General features: G+C 42.5%; 1 protein-coding gene across 4 annotated transcripts; it reads right to left on the reverse strand.

Annotated features, from left to right (window-relative positions):
• Nucleotides 1–2827: 2827 nt before the first annotated feature.
• BROX (BRO1 domain and CAAX motif containing) lies at nt 2828–24320 on the reverse strand. 4 transcript variants are annotated; one of them, XM_059677371.1, is made up of 13 exons: nt 24017–24320; nt 20606–20722; nt 18641–18747; nt 18193–18289; nt 14625–14720; nt 13345–13417; nt 12063–12168; nt 10919–11008; nt 9356–9441; nt 8192–8273; nt 7753–7903; nt 6156–6292; nt 2828–4971 (listed from the first exon to the last, which is right to left on the reverse strand). In XM_059677371.1, the coding sequence occupies exons 2-12, from the start codon at nt 20704–20706 to the stop codon at nt 6184–6186; spliced, it is 1098 nt and encodes a 365-aa protein (XP_059533354.1). In that variant the 5' UTR covers nt 20707–20722; nt 24017–24320; the 3' UTR covers nt 2828–4971; nt 6156–6183. The 4 variants fall into 4 exon arrangements, with proteins under 4 accessions (XP_059533354.1, XP_059533351.1, XP_059533352.1 ...); XM_059677368.1 differs by having other exon boundaries at nt 6156–6315; XM_059677369.1 differs by lacking the exon at nt 24017–24320 and adding an exon at nt 23543–23679 and having other exon boundaries at nt 6156–6315.
• Nucleotides 24321–24441: the final 121 nt, after the last annotated feature.

A 24441-nucleotide genomic window follows, 5' to 3' on the forward strand; every position in this document is an offset into this window, starting at 1 on the left:
TCCAGCGTGCAAGCAAGTGTGTGGACTAGTGTCCTAAGGAAAGTGGAAGAAGATGTAACTTCTAAATGGAAATAGATTTGTGATACATGACTTACTTTTTTTTTTCAAGAGGATTTTGTGTTTGGATTTTTGCTTTTCTGAGCCTGCCTCCCTCACCTTTCCCCAAGCGAAAAATCTTAAATATCTAGTTTATGAAAAAGGCCTAACAGTCTCATGGCCTTACTTCTCACAAAACCAGCTCCCAACACACACATTTCCAAACGGAATGAAGCACTCTGTACCCCAGACACCTGGCTCACCCCCATTATCTTACAGACAAATGGCCGCTATTAGGTCTCTGGAGAAAATAGCGGTTTCTGTTCTAAGTGATAATAGTATGCATTAAGGAGACATATGCATCTTTTAATTCAGTGACTCTTTTTACTACAGGGAGTAGAGAGCAGGACGGCACCTGCAGCTGATTTACTGGGTGTTTCCTGCCACCTAGTGGACACTTTAGGATGTGCTTTGCGAAAGTCATCTTCGCAATCACAGAGCCGGTGACAGAGAGTGGGCTCAGTACTGCCGTGTGGAATCTACTTCTTTTTATCTACCAAAACCTTGGGAACACGGCCAACTTCACACCAAGTGCCTGGCTATGGATGCTTTGAAGCGATCTTTCAAAGAACCAAACAGTCCCTGCCACAACTCTTATGAGCGCCTCTTCTTGTTTCTTAAATCCCCCAAGTGTCATTTATCAGCAGCAGTTCCTGAGTCTACACTGTAATTACTGGACAATAGCATCTCCCTGGCCTTTCCATACTAGCCTGCCTCAGGGCTCAGTGGTTGTAGCTCTTCTGGGTTTTGTTTTTTTATCCACTGCCTTGATAATCTTGTTTCTGGCTGTAAATGCCATCTACACACATTTATATCGGACATTTGTATTTCCAGGTCAGTTTCCCCCTGCATCTCAGAGTCACAGATTCTACTGTCTACTCAGCACCTCTTCTTGGGTCTCTAATCGACAGCGTCAACCCTAACCTGTCTTTGAGTCTTTGCACAGCTCTCACAGCCTCCTCCTTCCCACCCTCCCTCCCTATACCACCCTCCCCCCACCATCCCCAACTCACATGTGCTCCTCTGGCTGCCCCCTCATTTCACTAAACAGCAACTCCATTCTTCCAGGTGTTCGGACCAAAAACACTGGAGTTGTTCTCGATTCTTCTCATCACGCCTCACATCACCTCCACCAGGGAACGCTCTTGGATGTTTTTGGAATCCTAACAGCACCACTCCACGGCCACCCACCTGGTCTCAGCCACCACCTCTCACCTGGATGTTGGCGGCGGCCTCCTAGGTGTCCCCCCTACAGTCTACACTCCAGAAGCACCCAGAGTTGTTAAGTCTTCAGCCAGATCATGTCACTCCTCTGCGTAAAATGCTCCAGGGGGTTCCACCTTACCCGGAGTGGAAGCCCGCGTCCCAGCAATGGCTCACAGGCTGCGGATCTGGCCCCCAGCACTTCGCTGACCTCAACTTGTACACCTCCCCCCTCACTCCTCACTCTGGTCACAGGCTCTCCCCCAGCAGGACATCTGTACTAGTCCTTCTCTCAGACTTTGTTCACCCACTTCCTCCAGGTCTGATTTGAGCTCCTTTTTGAAGGCAACTTCCATTCCCTTCACCACCACCACCACCACCACCACCATGACCACCACGACCACGACCACCACCACCACCACCACGACCACCACCACCGAACACCTGACCTCCTAGGCACTCACCCTCATGGAACACACTTACCTTGTTTGTCTCCTCTCCCCTCCCCCATCTTCCGGGCAGAGTGGGAGGGTTTTCCCTGTGGGCTCCTGGCTGTATCGCCTCCCCTTCAATACCTGACACGCAGCTGGACCTCAGTGTTTTAGTAAATGAATCATATGGTTAGTTCACCTTAATGAGTGGGGGAAGGTGCCAGAGAATAGATTAGAAAAATGAGAACAGACTTGTCATTTTATCTCCCCATGTTAAATGGCCACCCTTTAATAGACTTCTCATCACATTTACACACTAATCACTGCACTTTAACTCCTCCACTGAAACACGGCATTGTAATCTGCGGCGACAAAATGACGTCCTAGTTCTAGATCTTGGCATTTAACTTCTGGAAGGTTATACCTAAAATTTCCTAGAGTTCTTTCCGCTTCCATTTATCAGAAAATGTTTCCAGTGAACCAGGTTAAATGCAGCCAAGAGCTGATGTAAGACCTCCTCAGCACTGCTCACCTGGCCACTGCAGGTCGCTGCTCCCAGCTCCCACCCTCGCACCCCCTTAGGGCCTCAAGGCCCTGGTGACAGCAGTGATGGGCCACCAAGCCCACAGAGCAGTCCTCGCTGACAATGACACTGCAGTGTACTTGTATGCACAAATTAAACAAGGTAAGAAATGTGGTGTTTTCTAAAGTTTGGAGAGTAAGGAACTGTTTCTGAATATGGTTTTACTTCTGAGTATATTTATATAACACTGAAAATGCCACCTCAAGTTTCCAAAGTGTTCTGCGGAGCAGTGTTCAGCGATGATGAGCTCGCTAGCTAGCCTACCACAGTACGCAGACTGTATCACAGGGACAAACACTACAGTAAGGCCCATCGAAATCGTGCTTTGAGATGAAGGGGCGGTAAATACCAATAAGCAGAAACTGAATAGCTCAGGTAGCATAAAACAACGGACACACGTGGCTCTGTCACTTCCCAATGTCACTGTGAAAAATTATGGTATTGCACCGTGTTAACTGTCACTGGCTTAATGTAAAAATATCTATAAAAGAGCAAATAAAGATGTCAATGAAACTGTAAGTAAAATTACTTTTATTTCCATAAATAAAAAGATAATTCATTATACAAACAGCACTTCCAGTAGAATGTTAGCTGTCATTATCCGCTTTAAGTGAAGTATGGAGTGTCTGCAACAGTTAATGCAAATAGCTCCCTCTAGAACCTTCATGCAACTTCTTTACATTCCTCAACTTCCCCAAGTTCCCAACACTATTTCAAACAACATGATAAAGGGGATATTTCAGCCACAAAGTGTTGCCTTTGCGGGGTCAACAGAACGTTTACCGGCTTAGGTCAAAGTTGCCAGTGAGGGACTAAACTGCGTATCACAGAAGCACTGAGCGTACTACATGCTTTCATCCCGTGTGTGATAGTATGATGCACACAATGTGAACGTGAGAACTAGTAGCTTGGTTAATAAGCATGGTACCTACGATAAGCTGACCCTCCGGGCCCAGCTATAAGCTGCATCAAAGACAGCTCAGCTCTGTCAGCCACTGGTGTACAGCGAACAGGCAAATGACTTTGTAATCACAATGCGGCGAATTTAATTAAAATAGTTTCTACAGACAGCAAACTACAATGTGATGTCTGTTCAGTTATTACTCTACTTATTCTGCAAACGGCAGCTTCAAAAAACGTTTTACAGCAAGGAGCATTTCCATATGTTACTTCTGGTAGCATTCCATATATTTTTTTAAACACACTGATCCTATGTAGCTGGTTTCAAGAGTGTCAATTATGATTTTAGTAATCACTTACTTGAGCACAATATTGATTCAAACAGGCATAATCTATTCTTCATAATGAAATGTTTATTCCTATTTCCAACACTCTATGCAGAGTTTACCGATTTTCAGAGTTGCGGTGTGGATTCAAGGGTTTATCTATGGAAGTGCTCGGTGCAGGGCCCAGCATGTAGTAAGCTCCAACATATACTGCTCTTATTATTAAGTGAGCCAGCCCATTTATAAGAGGAAAATTAGCTAATGCCCCCAGAGAATAATCAAAAGATAAACCTACAGGTGTATGCATCCACTATATCCCAAGTCTATGTACATATGAAACGGTTTCAAATACTACAAACTATTGTTAAGATCATACTGAATCTGTTGTTCTGTTCAGTTTTTGCTCTGGCCTCTGGCATAAAGCAACACATATCCTGTGTATCTGAAAATCACATAATAGCAAGGTACACTACCCAGGTAACCCAAGCATTTTACAAAGAAGTGGAGTGACCAGTGTAATTCGGGACAACCCTCCCTTAGGTTCAAAGTTTCTCTCGACACCATGCAACATCTGATTTCTTCAAAAACCTTTTTGTTCTGGCTCCCCTCGCACAGAAACATACGAGCTATTGCCAAGTTCTGCCCTGGAAGTGAAAAACCCATTAGAAAGGAACTCGTCAAAACCACTGAAAGTTTACAGATACAGAAGAGGTGCAGGGCCGCCAGAGCAGAAATCTGTAAGTGATCTCAATATCCTGCAAACACTGATTTTTAGTAAATTATAGATTCGATCGTCAGGGGTTGGGTATAAACATTTTCTAACCTTTAAGTCTAAGTGACTTTTTTCCCAGCGGAAAGGTAACTAACTCAGACCCTAAATCTGTGCTACAATGAACAGAATGGTGAAGGGAAAACTGCCTGTGAAAACAGACGCCTGTCATTCTGCTGGTATCGATTAAAAGGCAGGAAAATAAGTTTTTTGTAAAGAGAGAAAACATACCCATGACCACGTGATCCTGGCCTATACGATATTAACCTGTAATTTATTATTACCCAGAGTGTGGGGGGGAAAACCAAAAAAAACAAAACAAAAAGACCCAACCCTTAAATACACTCTTCAGAGGCAGAATCAAGCTTCCCCATGTTGTCCTGGTTAAGAAGAAATGTGGAAACAAAGCATGAAGCCTCGGGATATTAAAAATCTAACAGCTACTGAAGGCCGATTCCCTCTGAATGGACTACATTATTCTACAGGCTTCGGAGAGATCATTTCAAGAAATGTGGACGGAAGTCCATGGCTTATCTCGTCCACTAGGCGAGTGGCTCCCATGCACCGGGGGCGATGCATTTAGGAGACGGAGCACCCCGTGTCCTTCTGAGGTTTGATGTCTGGTTCTTTCACGGGCCTCACGTCTTCCGGTTTGGGTTTGGTCTAGGGAGAAAGAACAATACGACGTAAGAACAGAAGCGGAGATTCGGAAAACGAACACTAGACCCTTTCCACTTCCAACTTTTAAAAGACGCGACATTAAATTCTCCAACAGCAGAGGAGCGAAGCTGTTCCAGTAGCTACATATCAGTTCGACTGAAGACAGGATGGGAAAGCACATCAGTGGGGATGGGAACCCCGCAAAGGTCAGGCTCCTGCTCCTCCTACGCTGTCTGAGGAGGAGACCGAGGATCAACATGCAGGAGGAGCCTCTGTTTGGGAATCACTCGTGACAGTGACAGGCACTATTCTGGAGGCGGGACGGGATAGGAAGACAGTTCTTTTAAGGCACAATAGCTTTAGCACGAGTGGGGAATTATTTAAAAACCACCCCATTTCAAAGGAGAATTAATTCCCACTTCCTTTTTTTCACAGAGCCCTCTCTCTTTTGGAAGTCAAACCTCAACACTTCTACTTCATCTACCCTTCGGTTGAGTACAGCAGGGACTTAGATAGACGTGAATACAAGCAGTCTTATTTGACCGGTGGGTGACTCCACGCAATGTTGAAATCAGGTCAAGTTTTCAGTTACCCTGCCTGACGCTACACAGAAACAGAGAGCATCGCTAGAGCAATAGACATGGGCGAGCCATCCTCCTCAGAGGTGCTCTCCCACTCTCTTCCCACAGGAGGCTCAGACAAATTGGAAAGAAGACAATGTGTTGAAAACAAGGCCAGTAGATTTGGTGGAAAATCAGGAGACAATGAAGGCCTCGAGGTCTGTCTCTGAGAGAGTCCTAGAACACATTTCACCAAGCACTGCAGTTAGCTAATTTCACATTTGGACAAATATATATCTACTTGTGCAGAGAACAATATCAAATGCTAACCCTGAATTCTTTTTAAACGTTTGTGAATGAGCCCTGGCCGGTTTGGTTTAGTGGTTAGAGCATCGGCCCGTGGACCAAAGGGTGTCGGGTTCGATTCCTGGTCAAGGGCACGTATACCTCAATTACAGGTCCTGCAGCCCTGGCAGGGGTGCACGCAAGAGGCAACCCACTGATGTTATCTGTCTCACATCGATGTTTTTCTCTCTCTCCCCCCTCCTCCCTCCCTCCCACTCTCTAAAAGTCCTCGGGTGGGGATTACAAAACATCTGTGAGGGAACGGAAAACCCAGTCTCTTACACTGTCGTCCTTGGGCCTTTTGGTGAGGTCAAATGCAGCCAGCGTGTCTGGGGTCCAGTGCGCACTTGTAGGAGGAAATTCGAAAGGCACGGGCTCCACCAGGCCGTAATTTGCTTTGAGTTCCAGCTGTGGGGCTTCTGTTGGAATTTTTTGAAAGTAACTGCAAAAAGCCATTGACACAGCGATTTATTCATTCATTCATTCATTCATTAACTATTTGAGTACCTATTATGTTCAGGGCCCTGTGCAACCTGCCTCATGTAGCTTATAGATGGGTTGGTGAGACAGTCAAGAAAACTTGTCGACGACGACGCAGTGTGACTGAAGCTATGACGACAGAGTGCCATGGGAGCACAAGAGAGGGCGATTAACCCAGGTCGGGCTTGGGGATGCTTTCCGAGGGGAGTGATGAGGTGACACGAGGCGTGTTCAAGGGAGTGAAGGCGCTCAGGTGACCAGGTGCAGGAACAGGGGAGGGATGGAAGGAGACCAAAGCAGGGACAACTTGGGGTTAACTTCGCAGCCTGCTGTTGAAAAGCTGTTTGTTCCTAATATATTTGCTATTGGACCTTTATTTAGAATGCTGAAAAGAAACCTGATAGAAATGAACGTCACAAAAAAATGTACAAAACCCACGTGAAAGACTGAGAGGCAAAAAGAGAGATCTCGCTAAATGAGGAGACGTCACTATTTCTGAGTGGAAAGGCACCAAAGTGATGAGGACTGTGGCTTTATCTTCTTTGCACTTCACTCTAGGTTTTCCACATTGAGCACATTATTTCCCTATTTCCAATTAACTCATAATTTTTAAAAAGTATGGGAACTTTAAATATCTTTAAAAGTTGTATCTACCAACCTACAGTTCAAACAATGCTGATTTAATAACAAAACTGAGGCAGTAGTATAGGTGGCTAAAACCAGAGTGAGATGAATATGGAAAGGGAGTTGTGAGGATATATATAACTCATGGAGAGAGAATGGCAGCGAAACAGAAAATCAGGACCGTATAAGGGGCTATTACATTAACTGAAAATTCATGTTTACATTTTGAAATCTGCTTTTATACATCGTCATCAGAAGCAGAATAAGCGTTAAGACAACACAAGTAGCCGAAACCGGTTTGGCTCAGTGGATAGAGCGTCGGCCTGCAGACTGAAAGGTCCCAGGTTCGATTCCGGTCAAGGGCATGTACCTGGGTTGCGGGCTCATCCCCAGTAGGAGATGTGCAGGAGGCAGCTGATCGATGTCTCTCTCTCATCGATGTTTCTAACTCTCTATCTCTCTCCCTTCCTCTCTGTAAAAAATCAATAAAATATATTAAAAAAAAAAAAAAGACAACACAAGTAAACTTTAGTACCAATTTAAAGAGAAGATTAAAGTTAATCTTAATTGCAAACTGACATAAAATCTTTGGAAACAGATCAATGCATACAGTTCACCCTCCTCATCTGCGGATCCCCAACTATGGGTGGAAGTTACAGGTATTTACCAAAAAAACCTGCCTGTGAGTGGATCCAAGCTGTTCACACCTGTGCTGTTCAAGTGTCAACGGCCTACTAGCATTAATATTACTAAGAGACTGCGAAGCTGTACTCACATAAATCCATTTTCTCTCTGACATTTCTCTAGGGTGTTCTTCACAAGGTTTCCAAGTTTCCTGAAGAACAAGTGTTCCGAAGGCTTGACTGTTGGTCCAGGTCCTTTGGTTTCTCCGTATTCTTTGCATAACGCTTCTGCCTTTGCAAAGGCTTGTGTGAAAGGGATAGAAAGTCATTTGATGTGAAATCACTATTGATTATTCACACTAAAAGCGCTTGAAATCAGAGAAGGCGGGCAATGCTGCAGCAACACCAGCATCAGTGCAAGGGGAAGCTGGGTCCTCTCTAGAGAGTCCAGGTTTCTGAAACGTTTTTTCTTTTCTCCCATTCCCATCCCCGTTCATGAACTCAGCCAAAGTCTCTTTTAACTGCCCCTCCCCTTTAGGATAAAACATGTGTTTTTAAGAAGGGAGTTAACAATCTGATGGGAATACTCACATTTTTCTGCTTCTTGGAGAGACCTGATCGCCTCACCACATTTATCACTAGCCAACAAAGTCTGACCGTGGTAACAGTAAGCCTGATAAAAGACACAAATGTTCATTCATTTTCTCCACAAATGATGCTTTCCACTGCCGTTGTCTTATACATGCACCAGATAAATCATTGCCTTTGTCCACTGTTTGAAGTTTCAATGCAACTCCTTACATTTATTTACTTGAATAAGCGTTCCCCCATCTCTGTTAGTATCAAAAGTGGAATTACATCAAACCTTTGAGCCAAACTAGTCTTTTAAACATGGGCTGAGAGCAAAAAGCATTTGCTGAAACCTGTTTCTAAAACTAGGGCATTGTGGGTAAAGGAGGGACAGCACTGTGCTAATGGAGAGGCAGTGGGAGGGAGGACTTAAATTAGGACTAAACCGGTTTGAAGCACGAAGTCGGATATGCTCACTCTTAAATGTCTACATCAGTATAAGGATAGCACACACGTGGCTTATGCAGCATGCTTGAAAACAGGTGATAAGGCATAAGAAATGAAAATATCTACCTAGATCTGAAAAAGGGTTTGTTTTTTTTTTAATCTGTTCTTTGATTTCAGAGAGAGGTAGGAAGAGAAACATCAATCTGTTGCGTCCCGCCCCAACTGGGGATCGAACCTGCAACCTAGGTATGTGCCCTGACCGGGAATCTAACCCACCACCTTTCAGTGTATGGGATGACACCCCCATCAACTGAGCCTCAATGGCCAGGGCAATGTTTGGTGGGTAGAAGAGACAAAAAGGTCACTTCCCAACGAGTGCTTATTAATAGTTCTTCACCAGAGAAGGTGAAATATGCACGGTATGTCTTAAGATTAGAATTAGTAAGTATCTTTCTACAGGGTGAAATGAGAGAATTCTTAAGTATGCAGAAGCATCCAGCTTAAAAGTGGGTTTCAGTGGAACAGCAACTCCACTGCTGGAACCCAGTTCCGAGTTCTCCATCATCTCTCTCCACCCACCTTAGTTCACCTTGGTGGTTGCACCTACTGCGGGTGACCATCTACTGAGAACGTCCATTGTTTGTAAAACGCTAATGAAGGGTCGGTAGAGATGGCACACCTGGCACTCCAGGGGCGGGGAAGACCGTAGTTTATTGTTTCCGGGTTACACGTACTTACATAAGCCGTGTAGAAGCACATTTTCAAGAGAAGGTATTTTCTCCATTTAGCAGAGTATGCAGGCTCCAAACTGGATAAAGTATGATCTAAAGTTACATTTTAAAAAGCAAAATATCATTTCACCCTGATTCACTAGACGACTTTTAGTTCAAGTGTTCAGATGCTAAAAGCAGAATGACATTCAAGTCTAAAACTCAAGCATTTACACATTTTTAAAAACCTGGCTTTATTTCAAGTGATTTCTTTTTCCCAATAACTACATAATAAGATTGGTTAAGTACCAGGGCCCTTCTTTGATTTGATGGTTAATGTAATTTAGGTTTAACATAATGATAAAAATAGATCTAACTAAGAACTTCAAGGTAAGTATGATTTATACTATTACATTATCTATTTTTTAAAAGTTATATAGCAATGCAGAGTAGTCTATAGTCACCCAAGTCAGAAGCATGAAGGACACACTCATTCACAGCCCCATCCCTGAATCTCATATGAAATACACACATTCACGCATCTCTCAAATCTATTTCTTCTTTCCTATTTCCTACTTTGCTATCATTGTCAAAGTGTTCATCATTTTCTCTTACATTATAACCATTCCCCCTAAGCATGCCCATTTCTCATCTTACAACCATAGGGACCTTTTAAAAACTCAAATGCAATCAAGTCAAGTTTACTTTATATCATTTAATGGGCCCCAAACATCTACTGAATAAAGGCCAAACTTCTCAGGTAGGCTTGCAAACCAATTCATGACTTCACCCACACACACTTTCCTAACCTCTCCTGTGTTTTAGCAAGAGCATCTGTCCAAAGCTCCCAGAAGGAGCTAAGTTCCCTTGTATCTCTAAAAACTACAGAATGTTCTCCTCTTCCCATCGCTAAAGATTCCTAGCACACTTAGAACTTCTACTTATATTTCAAAATAAGGCTAACACACCACCGTCCTCTCGCAGGCCCAGGTCCTTCAGGCTTCTATTTCACCGCTGTACCATCTTACTTCATGCCACAAAATGTGTTTGTCCCCTTCCCTAGACTGTGAATCTGTTCTACTGATCTTTGTGTACCCAGTAACTAAAATAGTACCCATCCCATACACAGGAACATGCATGTGTTTCCTAAGTAAGTGAATGAAAAGAAAAATAGGCTAATGAGACAACCAGAGTTCTAGTCCCAACTTCTCAACTGCTAGCAGTTAAATGATGGGTCTGTTATGATAATTCTCTGGATTTTAGTTTCTTGTCTCACTATAGTAGCTATAAGGTTGTAATAAAGACTGAAAAATTTTCAAAAGCAAAACAGCTATATAAGTATTAGACATAATTGGTTAAAAAGTATAGTACCATCCTTTCCATTAGAAGCTATGGAGCAATATTAACTGTGAACAGCTCTAATTCTTTTATTTTCTTTTAACAAAATTCATAAAAATAACGCAGATATTATTACAGTTTTGCAAATAGTGAAAAGTCTGAGAATCTTTCTAATTTGCCGGCTTCCTATTTAGACTGGAGGTTATTCTGAACATCAAAAGGCTGAAAGTGTAACAATGGGTCATGAACGTACCAGCTTTCTGATAGAAATTGGCTGTTTCATAGGCCAGCGCGGCGATTAGTCCTGGAGCATGCTTCAGCTCAATGGCTCGAGCAATTGTCACTGTGACCAAAACACAATCAAATGAATCTAAGTTCAATTATAAAGGCAAAAGACAGTCCAACAACCTATGTGGGGTTTTAGTCGTTTCTTCAAAGTTTTAATTTGGAAAGTAAGCTACAGAAAATGCAAACACAAAATGAGCTTGCTGGTTCTGATGCCATTTTTTATTTTAATTTTTTAATGTTTTTATTGATTTGAGAGAGAGGATGAGAGAGGAAGAAAGGGACAGAAACAAGGATGAGACAGAATCGTCAACTGACTGCCTCCTGCATGCCCCATTGAGCTCGCAACCTTGACCTCCTGGCTCATGGGTTGACGCTCAACCACTGAGCCACACCGGCGGAGCCCATTTCTTTATTTAAATAAATCACGAAAGCCAATGACCAGCGAGTCACGGGAAATGACTACTGTAAAACAGCATGATGCAAGAAGAAACAAACACCTTCCAGGCTCTGGAATCAGAAATAAAGCAAAACAAAAGCCTACAGAGTTTATTGTTCTCACCTAAGTCTTCATTTACTAGTATTTCCTGCCACTGAGAGGGGGTAATTTCCAGGCAAGCCAAACAGTGGAGGAAGAAAAGGACTGAGCAAGGTCGAGGGGGACAAGATGAGTTACGGAATTAATTTTATTCTGTCAGAAACAACGTGAAATCCAATCCTTTTAAAAAGAGACATGGCATTGTGAGGCCTTTTTCTGCTAACTAAAAATGAAGGCAAATGCTAAAGGAAAATTATTCCTCACTGTAAATTTTTCAAAACCTAAGACTGGATTCCAGCTAATTCTAATTTGAAAAAAAATTAGGGGGAAGGTGGGAGCCTGGCTGGGTAGTTCAGTTGGTTAGAGCTTCATCCTGATATGCCAAGGTTGTGGGTTCCATCTCCGGTCTGGGTACATACAAGAAACAACCAATAAATGCATAAATAAGTGAATAAAAATTCAATGTTTGCTTCTCTCTCCCTTCCTATCTCTTAAATGAATTAATTTAAAAAAATAATGTTTGTAAATGCTGATACAGACTTTCTTTTAACAACACCTTACAACCCTCAGATACCTTCTTGAGCCTCGGCCTGACACTGAACAACGTAAGCGTCGAGGAGCCGTGCTTCCAGATCTCTCCCCTTCTCTGCAGGCGTGAGAAGCCTTGGGATGTGACTTTCCTGAAAGAAAAAGAAAAAAAAGCCAAATTTCTTTTAACCCAGTTGTGAGATGAAGAAAGTGGAAGCTGATGGGGATTTATCAGAAATATAGGGTGCTATCAAAAAATGTGTAAAAAAAAAGAAAAACACTAAACTTATAGAGAATAAAAGCTCCTGTATACTAAAACTTTCGAAGCTTTTTATAAGCTTTTGTAAAAATAAGAAATTCAAGAACAAAATCTGGATCATAATGGATTGGTTAGATGTGCAAATCGTATTTTCACCTTAGAAAATGTTTAACTGAAACAGTAGCCTTTTGAACGGCAGCCGGCACTGCTCTCTCATACATTAACACCTGGATATAAAGACGACTTCAATTCTACAGCTCCCTCAGGGTAACAGCTTTGTAATCACTGTAAAAGCATCTTATCTTATCCTAAGAAAACCAAACACTGGTCTCCAGGAAATAGTGGTTTAGTGAGAATGAGGTGCGGGTGATTCTGGTTGGAAGTATATTAATCTTTCTCCTAATCTCCACCTATCTTCAGGCAATTCAGTATAATGAGCGTGTGCTGATCGCCCCTGCAGTGTTCTCACTGAGACAGAGAAAACAGCAGCTCAGCTGTGCGGAAGTCTGACTGCTTCTGGCCACTGCTGCAGACAGCAATAAGAACCAGTCAGCACCAGCAATTTCAGGGCTTTGTCTTATGCCTTTTCAGAAGAGACGGAAAAATATGCAGTGAATCACGACGTGAGTTTTCTCATTGTAAAATTCACTGGTGATTTTCTGAAATGGAGACACTATTCTATAACTGGCCCCACTCATCAACACGGTACTTAACATAATGAAACCAGAACACACACTAGTACTTTTTACATAATGAATAATGCCCTCATCCTCCACCCCAAAGAAGTAAAGAAAAATTACTCAAGCCTGGCTGGTGTCGCTTAGCGGCTGAGCATCCAACTATGAACCAGGAGGTCACTGTTTGATTCCCGGTCAGGGCACGTGCCTGGGTTGTGGGCTCGACTCCCAGTGCAGGGCGTGAAGGAGGCAGCTGATCAATGATTCTCTCTCATCATTGATGTTTCCATCTCTCTTTCCCTCTCCCTTCCTCTCTGAAATCAATAAAAAATTTTTTAAAAATTTTTTTTCAAGAATTAAAGCATTAGAAATATATCTTATTATTTTTTTACCTTTAAATGTTTAAAAATCCCAGCTGCAATTTTCAGGCTTCGATGGACCTCTTTTGCTTCCTCTTCTGTAATGCTAAAGACAGTGGTTACATTACTTACAGGATCAAAGCCATTTCTGGTATTAAAACCAACAACACATTATGTATCATAAAGCCAAATTAGTCATTTGTGCTTCTCACCACTAGCTTTCTCCCTTTTAGAAAATCTAACTTGACATTTAACAAATGCACATGAAAAAGACCCAAAGAGAAGAAACTACAAGTGAAAAGAGAGACGCTGTCTAGTGGTCCGAACAAAGGCTTCTTGTTTTCCCTTCCAGATGATCTTCTGTGCGCAAACGGCATCAAACGTCAGACACTTAATGCATGCACACACTTGAAAAACACATAAATACACAACAGTCACTACTCTGCTCCTGTTTAAGCCCCTTAAATTACGTTAGAGATCTTTTTACATCAGCCTACACAATTCAACTTCATTTTTTAAAAATTGAATTTATTGGGGTGACACTGGTTAATAAAGTGATATAGGTTTCAGATGTACAGACATCATCTGGATACTGAATTGTGTGTTCACCACTCCAAGTCAAGTCCCCCATCCATCAACTTCACTCTTAAATGGCTGCATATTAGTCCCGTGTTCAGATGCACCTGAGTTGGTAGTGGATTTCGTATTGTTAATATCTACTTTTACAATTATAAAAATTGTATCTCATTTTATTTCACAGTTCTTTAATCCTTCAGAACATCTTTTGCAACCTTTTTATTTATGTTTCTGTGAATTATTTATGACCTTTGATTACTTTCATTAGATGTGTTGGTCTTCTCCTTTTTGACTTGTAAGAATATACATTATAAAAATAATCTGTAATACTACAGGTGGGATAAGCCTTGGGATGTATGCATTGCACTTTTTTTTCACCCATCTGTCATTTTATAAAAATAATTTGTATAATGCATTGCACTTTTTTTGACCCATCTGTCATTTTAAAAATTCTGTTTATAGTACTTTTACATACTCAAATATTCAATCTTTTCCTTTTCTTGGTTTAGGGTTTTATTTAAAAAGACCTTCCCCATGACAAGATTATTCATTTTTTTTCCTCCTTTTGACACTGGGCTCCATAATTCTGATGCTTAATAATGCTTTAACATTTTGAGGCAAACTTTCATTTACCAAAGTGGTACTTTTTATCAATAGGCTAGATTTTTTTTAATAACAAAGCTTCATATACTGGAAAAATAACACATATGCATATAAACCATCCCCTTTTAACTTACTTTTCTTTTCCAGCCAGTCTCGAGGCATATTTGGTGTACCATAAAGCTACATTAAATCCCATGGAAATTAATTCAAAAACAGCATCCTGCTGGGCACTAGAATCATAAACATGATCATTAAGTGTTGTCAATTATTAAGACATCTCTACATGAGACCTACTGGTACATCCAACTCAAAATTATAGATAACTCTATACTAACTGAAAAATGAAGAAAACAGTCCTTGTGTTTAACACAGACGGAGAGATAAGACACACACGCAATTAACAATGAAGGACGAAGCACACTGCCCAGTATGTACTCCATAACAGTCAGCCAAGGTTTCCGAATGTAATGCTGACAGAGGTAAGCATGAGACTAGCAGTTGTTCCCAAACGTTACTGTACATAAAGTAGCTTTAAAAACACAGATTTCTGGCCCTAACCAGTCTGGCTCAGTGGATAGAGCATCGGCCTGCGGACTGAAGGGTCCTGGGTTCGATTCCGGTCAAGGGCATGTGCTTTGGTTGCGGGCACATCCCCAGTGGGGAGTGTGCAGGAGGCAGCTGATAGATGTTTCTCTCTCATCGATGTTTCTAACTCTCTATCCCTTTCCCTTCCTCTCTGTAAAAAATCAATAAAATATATTTTTTAAAAAATACATAAAATAAAAATAAAAACACAGATTTCTGGGACTCAATCCCAGAGAGTCAGAAAGTCTGGGAGGGGCCCAGGATCTGCATTTTTAGCAAGTACCCAATTGCTTCTGGAGCTGGTGGCTCTTATACCACATTTTTAAGGAAATGGAATTCAGAGGAGAGATGGTTTCAGGCTAAATAATTAAAGACGCTTAATGCAGCTATAGAATCTGAAGTGTGCCCTGAAAGATGGCTGCAAGGAAGCAGAGGCCGTCCCAGGTGAGGAAACAATGCTGCTAATGCACAAGACGGTCTGGCGATGTTCCTGACTGCAGAGACCCCGCTAGCTTGACTGGAACAGATGGTTCCTAAAAACAAATCGAGGAACAGAGGCAAGAAGCCAAGCTGGAAAGAAAGCGAAGAGGATGTTGAGCTAAGCCAATCAGCATACGACAAAGAAAACGGTCTTAAACTCAAGTATATTTTATATGTGACACAAAGATGACAAAAGCTTATTAAGCAAATAAGATAATACTAATTTTTAATCATTAGGCTTCTGCCAAGACCCTGACAATTCCTTATACATGATCTATCTCAAATGAGGAAAAAAACAATGCCCTTATTTTACACATACAATACTAAGATAAAGAAAAATTACCCAAAGAGAAGAAACTAAAATCATGATTCTATTTTGTTGCCTCCATCTTAAAAGAAATGGAGACATAGAAACTTTTTAGATTAAAAAAAAAGGAGATTTGTTATAAGACATATGGTAACTCAAAAATAACTTATAAACTACCGTTTAATGTTATACAAAAATATGTTATGAACAAACTACCTGAAAAAATTTAATGCATAGTTTCATGGCTTATTCTTTTCAGCACTGAGATCTTTCAAATGGATTACACCTCTGGTGATCTAGTAGGCATGTCTAATTTATAACTTTACTTTTAAGTAATAAAATAGCTTTGCTAACTTATAGTCACAGGAATAACTCCCACTTTTCCTTCATTTATTTCAATCTGCCTCGCTCCCAAATATTCCACTTTTATTGAACCACATCTAAGTAGTGCTCAGAGTATACAGTTGAGGAAACATTTTTCATTCTATACTCGTATGTGTATTTTCTATTGCGTATCAATAGCAGTCAAGGATAAAGTTACTTAAATACCTCGGATGTACTGAATATTCAGTAGTATTATTTAAGGCCTCTATCACATTATTCTGCACTGCCTCATAAAACTATGCGGGAAATGCTGTTACGGGAATCAACATTTGGCACGGTGGGGAAAAGTGCCAAATGTATGTGATGCAAAACAGTCTTAGAAGCTGCCAAAGTTTTCTAATGTAATAAAGATAGCGGTTTGATTCTCTCTCTAAAAAAAGATACTTTTAAATAAAAATATTCCTTAATTTTAGATAAAATACAAAGGAGTCACAGAAAGAAAAACAAAAAATGAGGACTTGGGAATCCTCAGGACCCCAGAATATCAAAATGTGGAAAGGATGCAGAGTCTCCAACTTCCTACCCAATTTATGATTTCTACAAACAACATTCCCAAGGAAGGAAGGAAACTCACATTCACTGAATGCCTGTTAAGTGCCTGGCGTTACATTCGTCTCTTAAGATAAGTGTTCCTATTCTGCTCCTCACAAAGGCCTGTACCTGCAACCCCAACACGCAGCGGAAGAGGCGGGTGTTCACACACTTCCAAGCCTGAGGTCGCACCTCGTTATGTGTGAATCCAAGGCCCACACTCCTGCCTCGAATGCGTGTCGGCCTGGCCTTTCAGCCGTCTCCATTTCCTTCCCTCCTGATTTTAGAAAACAGCAATTCTAGCAAGTTGATATAAAGATACACAACCACTTAAATAGCTCCATGGTGTAAAAAAATAAACAGGAGTTAAATAAAAATGTAGCACCATTATGATCTGCTTCCTGTTATAATTAGATCTCTTCTAATTAGTCTCAAATAAGCGGTAAGAAAGTTCTGAGGGGGAGTTTTTAAAATGAGCAGAAACAGTTTAGAGAGATTAGGAAGCAAATAAATACTATGAGTCAAAAGAGTATGGAACTGGGGTGGGATTGGGGAGGAAGAAAGAAAGACACTGACTGAAGACATCTGAATTATTCATCAGAAAGGAAAAGGAGGGGAAAAACCAAATTCTCTTCTGCCTGAATGTAGGCAAAGACCGAAAGCTAGCTTTGGGTTCCAAATTCCCGAACACTGTGTGTGTGTCAAGGCTGGCCCAGCCGCGTGGCTCAGTGGTTGAGCATCGGCCTATGAACCAGGAGGTCACAGTTTGCTTCCCAGTCAGGGCACATGCCCAAGTTAAGGGATCGACTCCAGTAGGGGGCGTGCAGGAGGCAGCTGATCAATGATTCTTTCTCATCATTGATCTTTCTATCTCTCTTTCTCTTGCCCTTCCTCTCTGAAGTCAATAAAAAAAATAATAATTTTAAAAGTCAAGGCTATTAAAGTCTAGTTAACATTTGTACTGATTATCTGAAAAACAGATTTGGCCCAGGAGAAATATTATATATATTTTTTTAATATATTTTATTGATTTTTTACAGAGAGGAAGGGAGAGGGATAGAGAGTTAGAAACATCGATGAGAGAGAAACATCGATCAGCCGCCTCCTGCACACTCCCCACTGGGGATGTGCCCGCAACCAAGGTACATGCCCTTGACCGGAATCGAACCCGGGACCCTTGAGTCAGCAGGCTGACGCTCTATCCACTGAGCCAAACCAGTCAGGGCAGAAATATTATATTTTTACTTAACAGCATGTATTAGGAGTTTAGGTGAAATTTTAAAAATTAATTTCCTGAAAAGAGAAAATACTGACTGGATCTATACTTTATTTCTTCAAATACAGGGGCTATGAGTTAAGGACTGGCTAAATAGTTTTAAAAATGGCTTCAATTTAGTACTGTTAGCACTGCCTACCTTGGAACCTGTCCTTGCAATGTATCGGTCCACTTGAAATTTTGAATATATCGTAACTTACTTTCTTGGCTAGATTCATCCAATGAATTTATGAAACCTATAAACGGTACAAAACATTTCAGTTTTAGAAAGCAACATCAAGTATTAAATTTAGAAAATTTTTCAGATAATGACTTTTCCAGGTATCTGAATGAAACTCTTAACCTCTCCCTCCCTTTCTGTATCTCACACCTTCTCTAAATAACGCATTATGAAATATGAACACATTTAATTTTCAAAATGTGAGAAAGACCACATACCACTCTTATATTCTCACATTTCTGAACCTCAAGCATACCAAAAAATACAGCCCAGAAGACTATACTCCAATTTGAAAAGTCTAAGAATTAAATGTGAACTTGTGCATAGCTGTCTTTTACAAACTCCCAAGTTTGTATAAATAACTAACCTTGTAAAAGGGAAAAATACGCATCAGCCGCAGTCTTCATCATTTCTGGGTTACAGCTCAAATCCGTGAACAATTCAAGCAGCCGTGCCCGGGATGACCTCAAGTCGCTTCCATGAGACAGAGACAGTCAAGTTAGTAAACGGTATTACAACCAGTCTGCGTCAAAGTGGCTGAAAACGTCAATTGTAGCTTTTAAAACACCACACACTCATACACACACACACACACATACCTCCTCTAAGGTATTGCTAAGTACACAGAAATGAATTTAATTAGGGCTAACACTGGAGGTAACTGAAATTTCTAGTAACAATTGTTTTAAAAGTTGTACTAAAATAAACTAATTTAAAGGGACAAATCATGGGCATAACATGTAATAAAATATATATAGCAAGTTTTAATTTAAAAAACTAAATAAACACAATCACTTAAGATGGTAGGAAGGACTTAAGAATGAGTAAACTGAACGGCCCAGTTCACAATAAAATTTTGAAAAATGGAAACTGAATGTTTGTGCATGATTTTAGTATCTTCTTGAAATTTCAAAATTTGGTATTATGTCGAAATATACTTTATCAAGTAGAAACCCATATTTTAAAAATGAAATTGCATTCTGTAATTCAACATACACCTAAAGAATATGTAAAAACGCGTGGTCATTAGTCATTTTAAAACGTCTCCCTTCCCTTTTACTTCTTTGCAGCAATAAATGTAGATTCACTGCTTCCTTCTTGAAATTCTTTTCTCCCTTGATTCCAATAACTCTAAATTTTGAAGAGTCTCTTCTTATCTTTAAAGGTTCCTTCTTCATTTTTTCTATGCCCCCTTCTCATTCCCACTCCAAAAGTGTTCAGTCTCTAGTTTCCCTCCTTTTCTCTCTTTTGAGGTCTCATCTACTCGTGCAACTTTCTATCCAACCCTAGAGCTACATCATCAGCTCCAACTTGGTCCTGTTCCAGCTCCACATCGAACTTCAGAAGGCAACTTGCTTAGTGAGGGTTCCAGAAATCACATCAGACTGACAATGTCTGGAGACACTGTGTGCAAATGGCTAAAGACTACATTTAAACTGTAAGCACCAAGAGCGTTTTCCCACCTTTTGCTCCAATTACCTCTTCCCACAAAAGGGCAGCATCTCCCTTGATTTCCTTTTACTGGTACCATCAGTGCCTTGATCACCTTGGTTCTCTCTCTCATATACAATGAATGCTTTCAACTTCCCACAGCAAATCTGGCCAGCTGACCCCTCCTTGGAAATAGCTCTTGCATCTCTTTTTGTTCCAGTCAAACTACTCTAGAACTAAGGTTTTCCTGATAGAAATGACTTCTCTTCTTCTTTCTTACTATCTACATTAGGAATCAGCCTTCTTTCCCTATAAAGGGCCTGGAAGTAAATACTTTAAGGTTTCTGGGTCATCTAAGCCTCTGTAGGAAATGCTGTTGTAGAGAGGCGGCAAAGGCAACCATAGACAATATGGAAATAAATGGGGGTGCAGGGGTTGTTTTCCAATAAAGCTTTATTTATAAAAACAAGCAGTGGGCCAGATCTGCTGAACATGGGTTTGCTAACCTGGTCTAAGCTATACAATTTATTCAAATGCCATTCTCCTATATGAACACTCTGAGGGCTATTCAGGTCATAGGGTCAGAACTCAATGAATTTAATATCCAGCCAATTAACAATACTCATATACGACTTTGTAGAGTCTCTTATACCATTATAATAACTCTTTTATTGTGATTGCTTTAGCCTCTCTGGGATTCACTGATTTAAAAACTAAGGACTCTGGCCTGACAAAGTTTAAGTAATCTATGATTTAACTCTTCACGTCACTTATAAATTTGTAAGGAGTCTAAGTTTAGGGACAGTGTGTTATATACTTTTGGACTGACCATGAGACCTAAATAAGTACCTGGTACCCAAGGGTGATTCAACCAATACCTGTTGAGATTGATGAAACTTACCTGCAAATTTTTGAAGCAGCAGGACTAGTGACTACGCCATAATAGTTAAAAGAAACAGGAGCTGTGGCTTTTAATGGATTCCTATGAAACCAATGTGTCATTTTCTCCAGATGTTTCCTATTTTTAAAAAAATGCATACAAAGTTAAAAAAATGCATACAAGTTAAATAATGCAAATAGCATAAAAATAATTATTTTTAAAATAAACTTTTGCTATAGGGTATGTATATACACTTTTATATAAAATATACATAGATAAGCAAAATGGTTCACTGCTATAAGTCAACCTTGTTTTGTCTATGTTTAGAGCAGGCCTATTAAAAAATAGCATTTGTGCCGAACCGGTTTGGCTCAGTGGATAGAGTGCTGGCCTGTGGACTGAAGGGTCCCAGGTTCAATTCCGGTCAAGGGCATGTACCGTGGCTGCAGGCACATCCCCAGTGGGGGGCGTGCAGGAGGCAGCTGATCAATCTCTCTCATTGATATTTCTAGCTCTCTATCCCTCTCCCTTTTTCTCTGTGGAAAATCAATAAAATGTATTTAAAAAAATATATAGCATTTGTATTATGCTAAGTGAAATAAGCCAATTTGAGAAAGACAAATTCATACGATCCCACTTATTTGTGGAATCTAATGAACAAAATGAACTGACCAGCAAAATAAGACCCGAAGCATGGAGGCATGGAAGAGACTGACATACCTCGATGTGGGGTTGGGGGGAGGAGAAGAGATAAACCAGAGAACTTATATACTTACTAGAGGCCCAGTACACGTGCACCAGTGGGGTCCCTCGGCCTGGCCTGTACCCTCTCGCAATCCAGGACCCCTTGGGGGATGTCAGACTGCCGGTTTCAGCCCGATCCCCGCAGGCCAGGCCAAGGGAATCCACCGGTGCATGAATCCGTGCACCGGGCCTCTAGTATGCATATAAGATCTTTGGTTACTCTCTTCTCGCCCTCCTCCCTCCCACCTTCCCTCTGAGATTCATCAGTCTGTTCCATGATTCCATGCCTGTGCATGGAGTGTCTGCCCCCTGGTGGTCAGTGTGCACCATAGCTACCAGTTGAACATTTGAATGGTCACTTAGGCTTTTATATATATAGAAGCTATGCATAACCCATGGACACAGACAATAGGGTAGTGAAGGGCTCAGAGGAGGGGGATAATGAGGGGTAAAATGGGAAATATCTGTGATACTATCAACCATAACAAATATATTTTAAAAAGGTAGCATTTGGACATTTGCCCACAATAACTGCAATGCTAACCTGAAGCAGTAACCTTTAAACCTTAATATACATTGAAAATCACCTGGGGATGGGCTCATTAAAATGCATGTTCTAAATCAACATCTGGGGTAGGACCTGGGATGCTGCGACTGCTGGCCCCTACACTACACTTTTGAGTAGCAAAGGAATAGATTTTGGTTGGACAGCCACAAATGAGAAGGACAGAGAACCAGATGAATGTAATTGCCCAAAACAGGCAATTTAGACTGCTAAGGTTACTTGAGAGAAATAGGTTTTATTTTATTTTATTTTTAATCCTCACCCCGAGAAACCAGGATCAAACCCAGGGCCTTTCCATCCACAGGCCCACGCTCTATCCACGGAGCCAAACCGGCTAGGGAAAAATAGGTCTTAAATTAACTATACTTCCCCCAAGATACTGCTGGCATCAACTGACAGGTTATATAGCATGTGTTCTATAAGAAATACACTTCAACACAACAGCAAATAAGAATCAATATTTTCGTGATTTTAAAAAAAATGATACTTGGTCAATAATTTGGAAAACGATGTAAGTAAAATGACAACTACAAAAAAAAAAAATTTAAAAACCAAAAAGGTGTATGTCACTTGCCTATAAGTCCTTGAAGGGAGGCAGTGCAGATTTTACAGGAAAGCCTAGCTGAAGTCTTATACGTGGCAATTAGATTCCAGGAAGTAGCAGACAAGAAATTCTGATAAGGTTTAATTAATTTGAAGGTGTATACAATGTTGTCGATCAGTTTTTCTTAATGGGAAAAATACCCTGGGCTGCACAGGGTGTGAAATGCCTACTTTTAACACCTCCCTTATCTCTTTCATTATTCACCACCAAACCGGTTTTGGAGAGCACCACGAGTTTAATTCTCGTGTTCTCAAGAAGAAACTGGGCAAGTTCACTTCTGACTCAAGACATTTAATAAGTCCTGATGATATATACATACACACACACACACACACACACACACACACACATACTAGAGGCCGGATGCATGAAATTCAGCCCCAGGTGGTCCAGGTCATTCCGCTGTTCGGTCTAACTAGCATATTAGCTCATTATTATATAGGTATGTGTATATCTATCTATCTAGATCTATCTATATGAATCTATAAGAATAAAAGCATAATATGCTAATCAGACCGGACGTCCTTCCGGACGACCTTCCGGACAAAGCAGGGCCGGGATGGAAGCCCATGCTGGCAGCCAGGGGAAGGAAGGCCTACTCTTGCACGAACTTCGCGCACCGGGCCTCCAGTGTATATATAATCTAGACGCCATCCATGTCCGCCTCCTCTACAACTTAAGTAAATGCAGCATCTACGTGCATGTAAGTCAGCCTCCTGGCGATAATGGCAGGCAACACCTTTGGTTTTGTGGCAGCAAATTTCCTACACACTCTGTTCATCCCACTTCCTGGATGAACACGTCTGGGGGTTATCTCCGCACTGTATTCCCAGCGACAGCCATCGGAGACCCCGCACCCCCCGCACCCCGGTTTCCAGGGACTTGGAGGGTGGGGTCCAGGGACGCCACGCCCACCGCAGGTGCAAGGGGACCTGCAGAGCCACCGACACAACAGCGGGATCGAGGCCGCCACCTAACACGCTCCCACAGTTGGGACTGACAGGGGTCCCCCACTCCAGATCCCGGGGTCCCCCCAGGAGCCTACCTGAGTGTCGCCCCGGGGCCGGAGCGTCCGCTTCCTGTTTACCACCAGCCTCCTCCCATTCCGAGGGCCGGGCCCGGCCCGGCCCGGCCCGGCCCGGCCACCCGCGCAGGCGTCACCCCCGGGCGCCCCGCTTCCCGACAGGCATTTCTGCGGAAAGCCGACACTCCCCGCCCGGGGGGCCGGGCCGACGACCACCGAACGAGCCCCTGTTTAGCTGAAAGCCCCCCAATACCAGCGGGGAGGCGGGCAAGGGGGTCCCGCGACTCTGACTGTTCATACTGTTGATTCTCGGGGCGCAAAATACATGTTCTCTCTTTCTTTGGTTTCGAGATGCCAACAGGAGACTTTGGGGGACCCCTCTCTGGGAGGTCTACGGGGACTGTGCAAAAGGGGGTGACCCCACAGTCGGGGGCTCCGGGGACGCGACCAGGGCAGGATATTCCGGGGACGCGCCCGTCCTCTGGACACACTCACCGGCTTCCTCGGAGCCCGGACGGCGGTCCTCGTCCGGGAAGAAAGGCAGCGTCCGAGCGGCCCGCGACGGAGGGAGGGAGGGACGCGCAGAGCCTGGCCCCTCGGAGCCGGCGCGACGGCAACCGCGCATGCGCCGGCCGCGGCCACGTGACCCGGCGGCCATGACAGCTACCGAGGCAGCCGCGCGGGCCGCTGGGGGCGGGGGCCGCCGCGTCGTCGCGGCCCCTCCGGACGCTCCTTCCCCGGGCCCTTTCCTAGCTGCTCCGCCCTAGCCTTTCCTCCCGGACCTGCAGCCCGGTCTCCCGGGAGAAGCGCAGGGGAGGCCGGGCCGCGGAGCCGCCATAGCGCCGGCGGCCGCTGGGGGGAGCGGGCGTCCTCAACCTAACGCGGGGCGGGGCGGGGCCTCGGGGGCGGGGCCTTGGGGG

Source organism: Myotis daubentonii, chromosome 20, assembly GCF_963259705.1.
Source record: "Myotis daubentonii chromosome 20, mMyoDau2.1, whole genome shotgun sequence".
NCBI lineage: Eukaryota > Metazoa > Chordata > Mammalia > Chiroptera > Vespertilionidae > Myotis > Myotis daubentonii.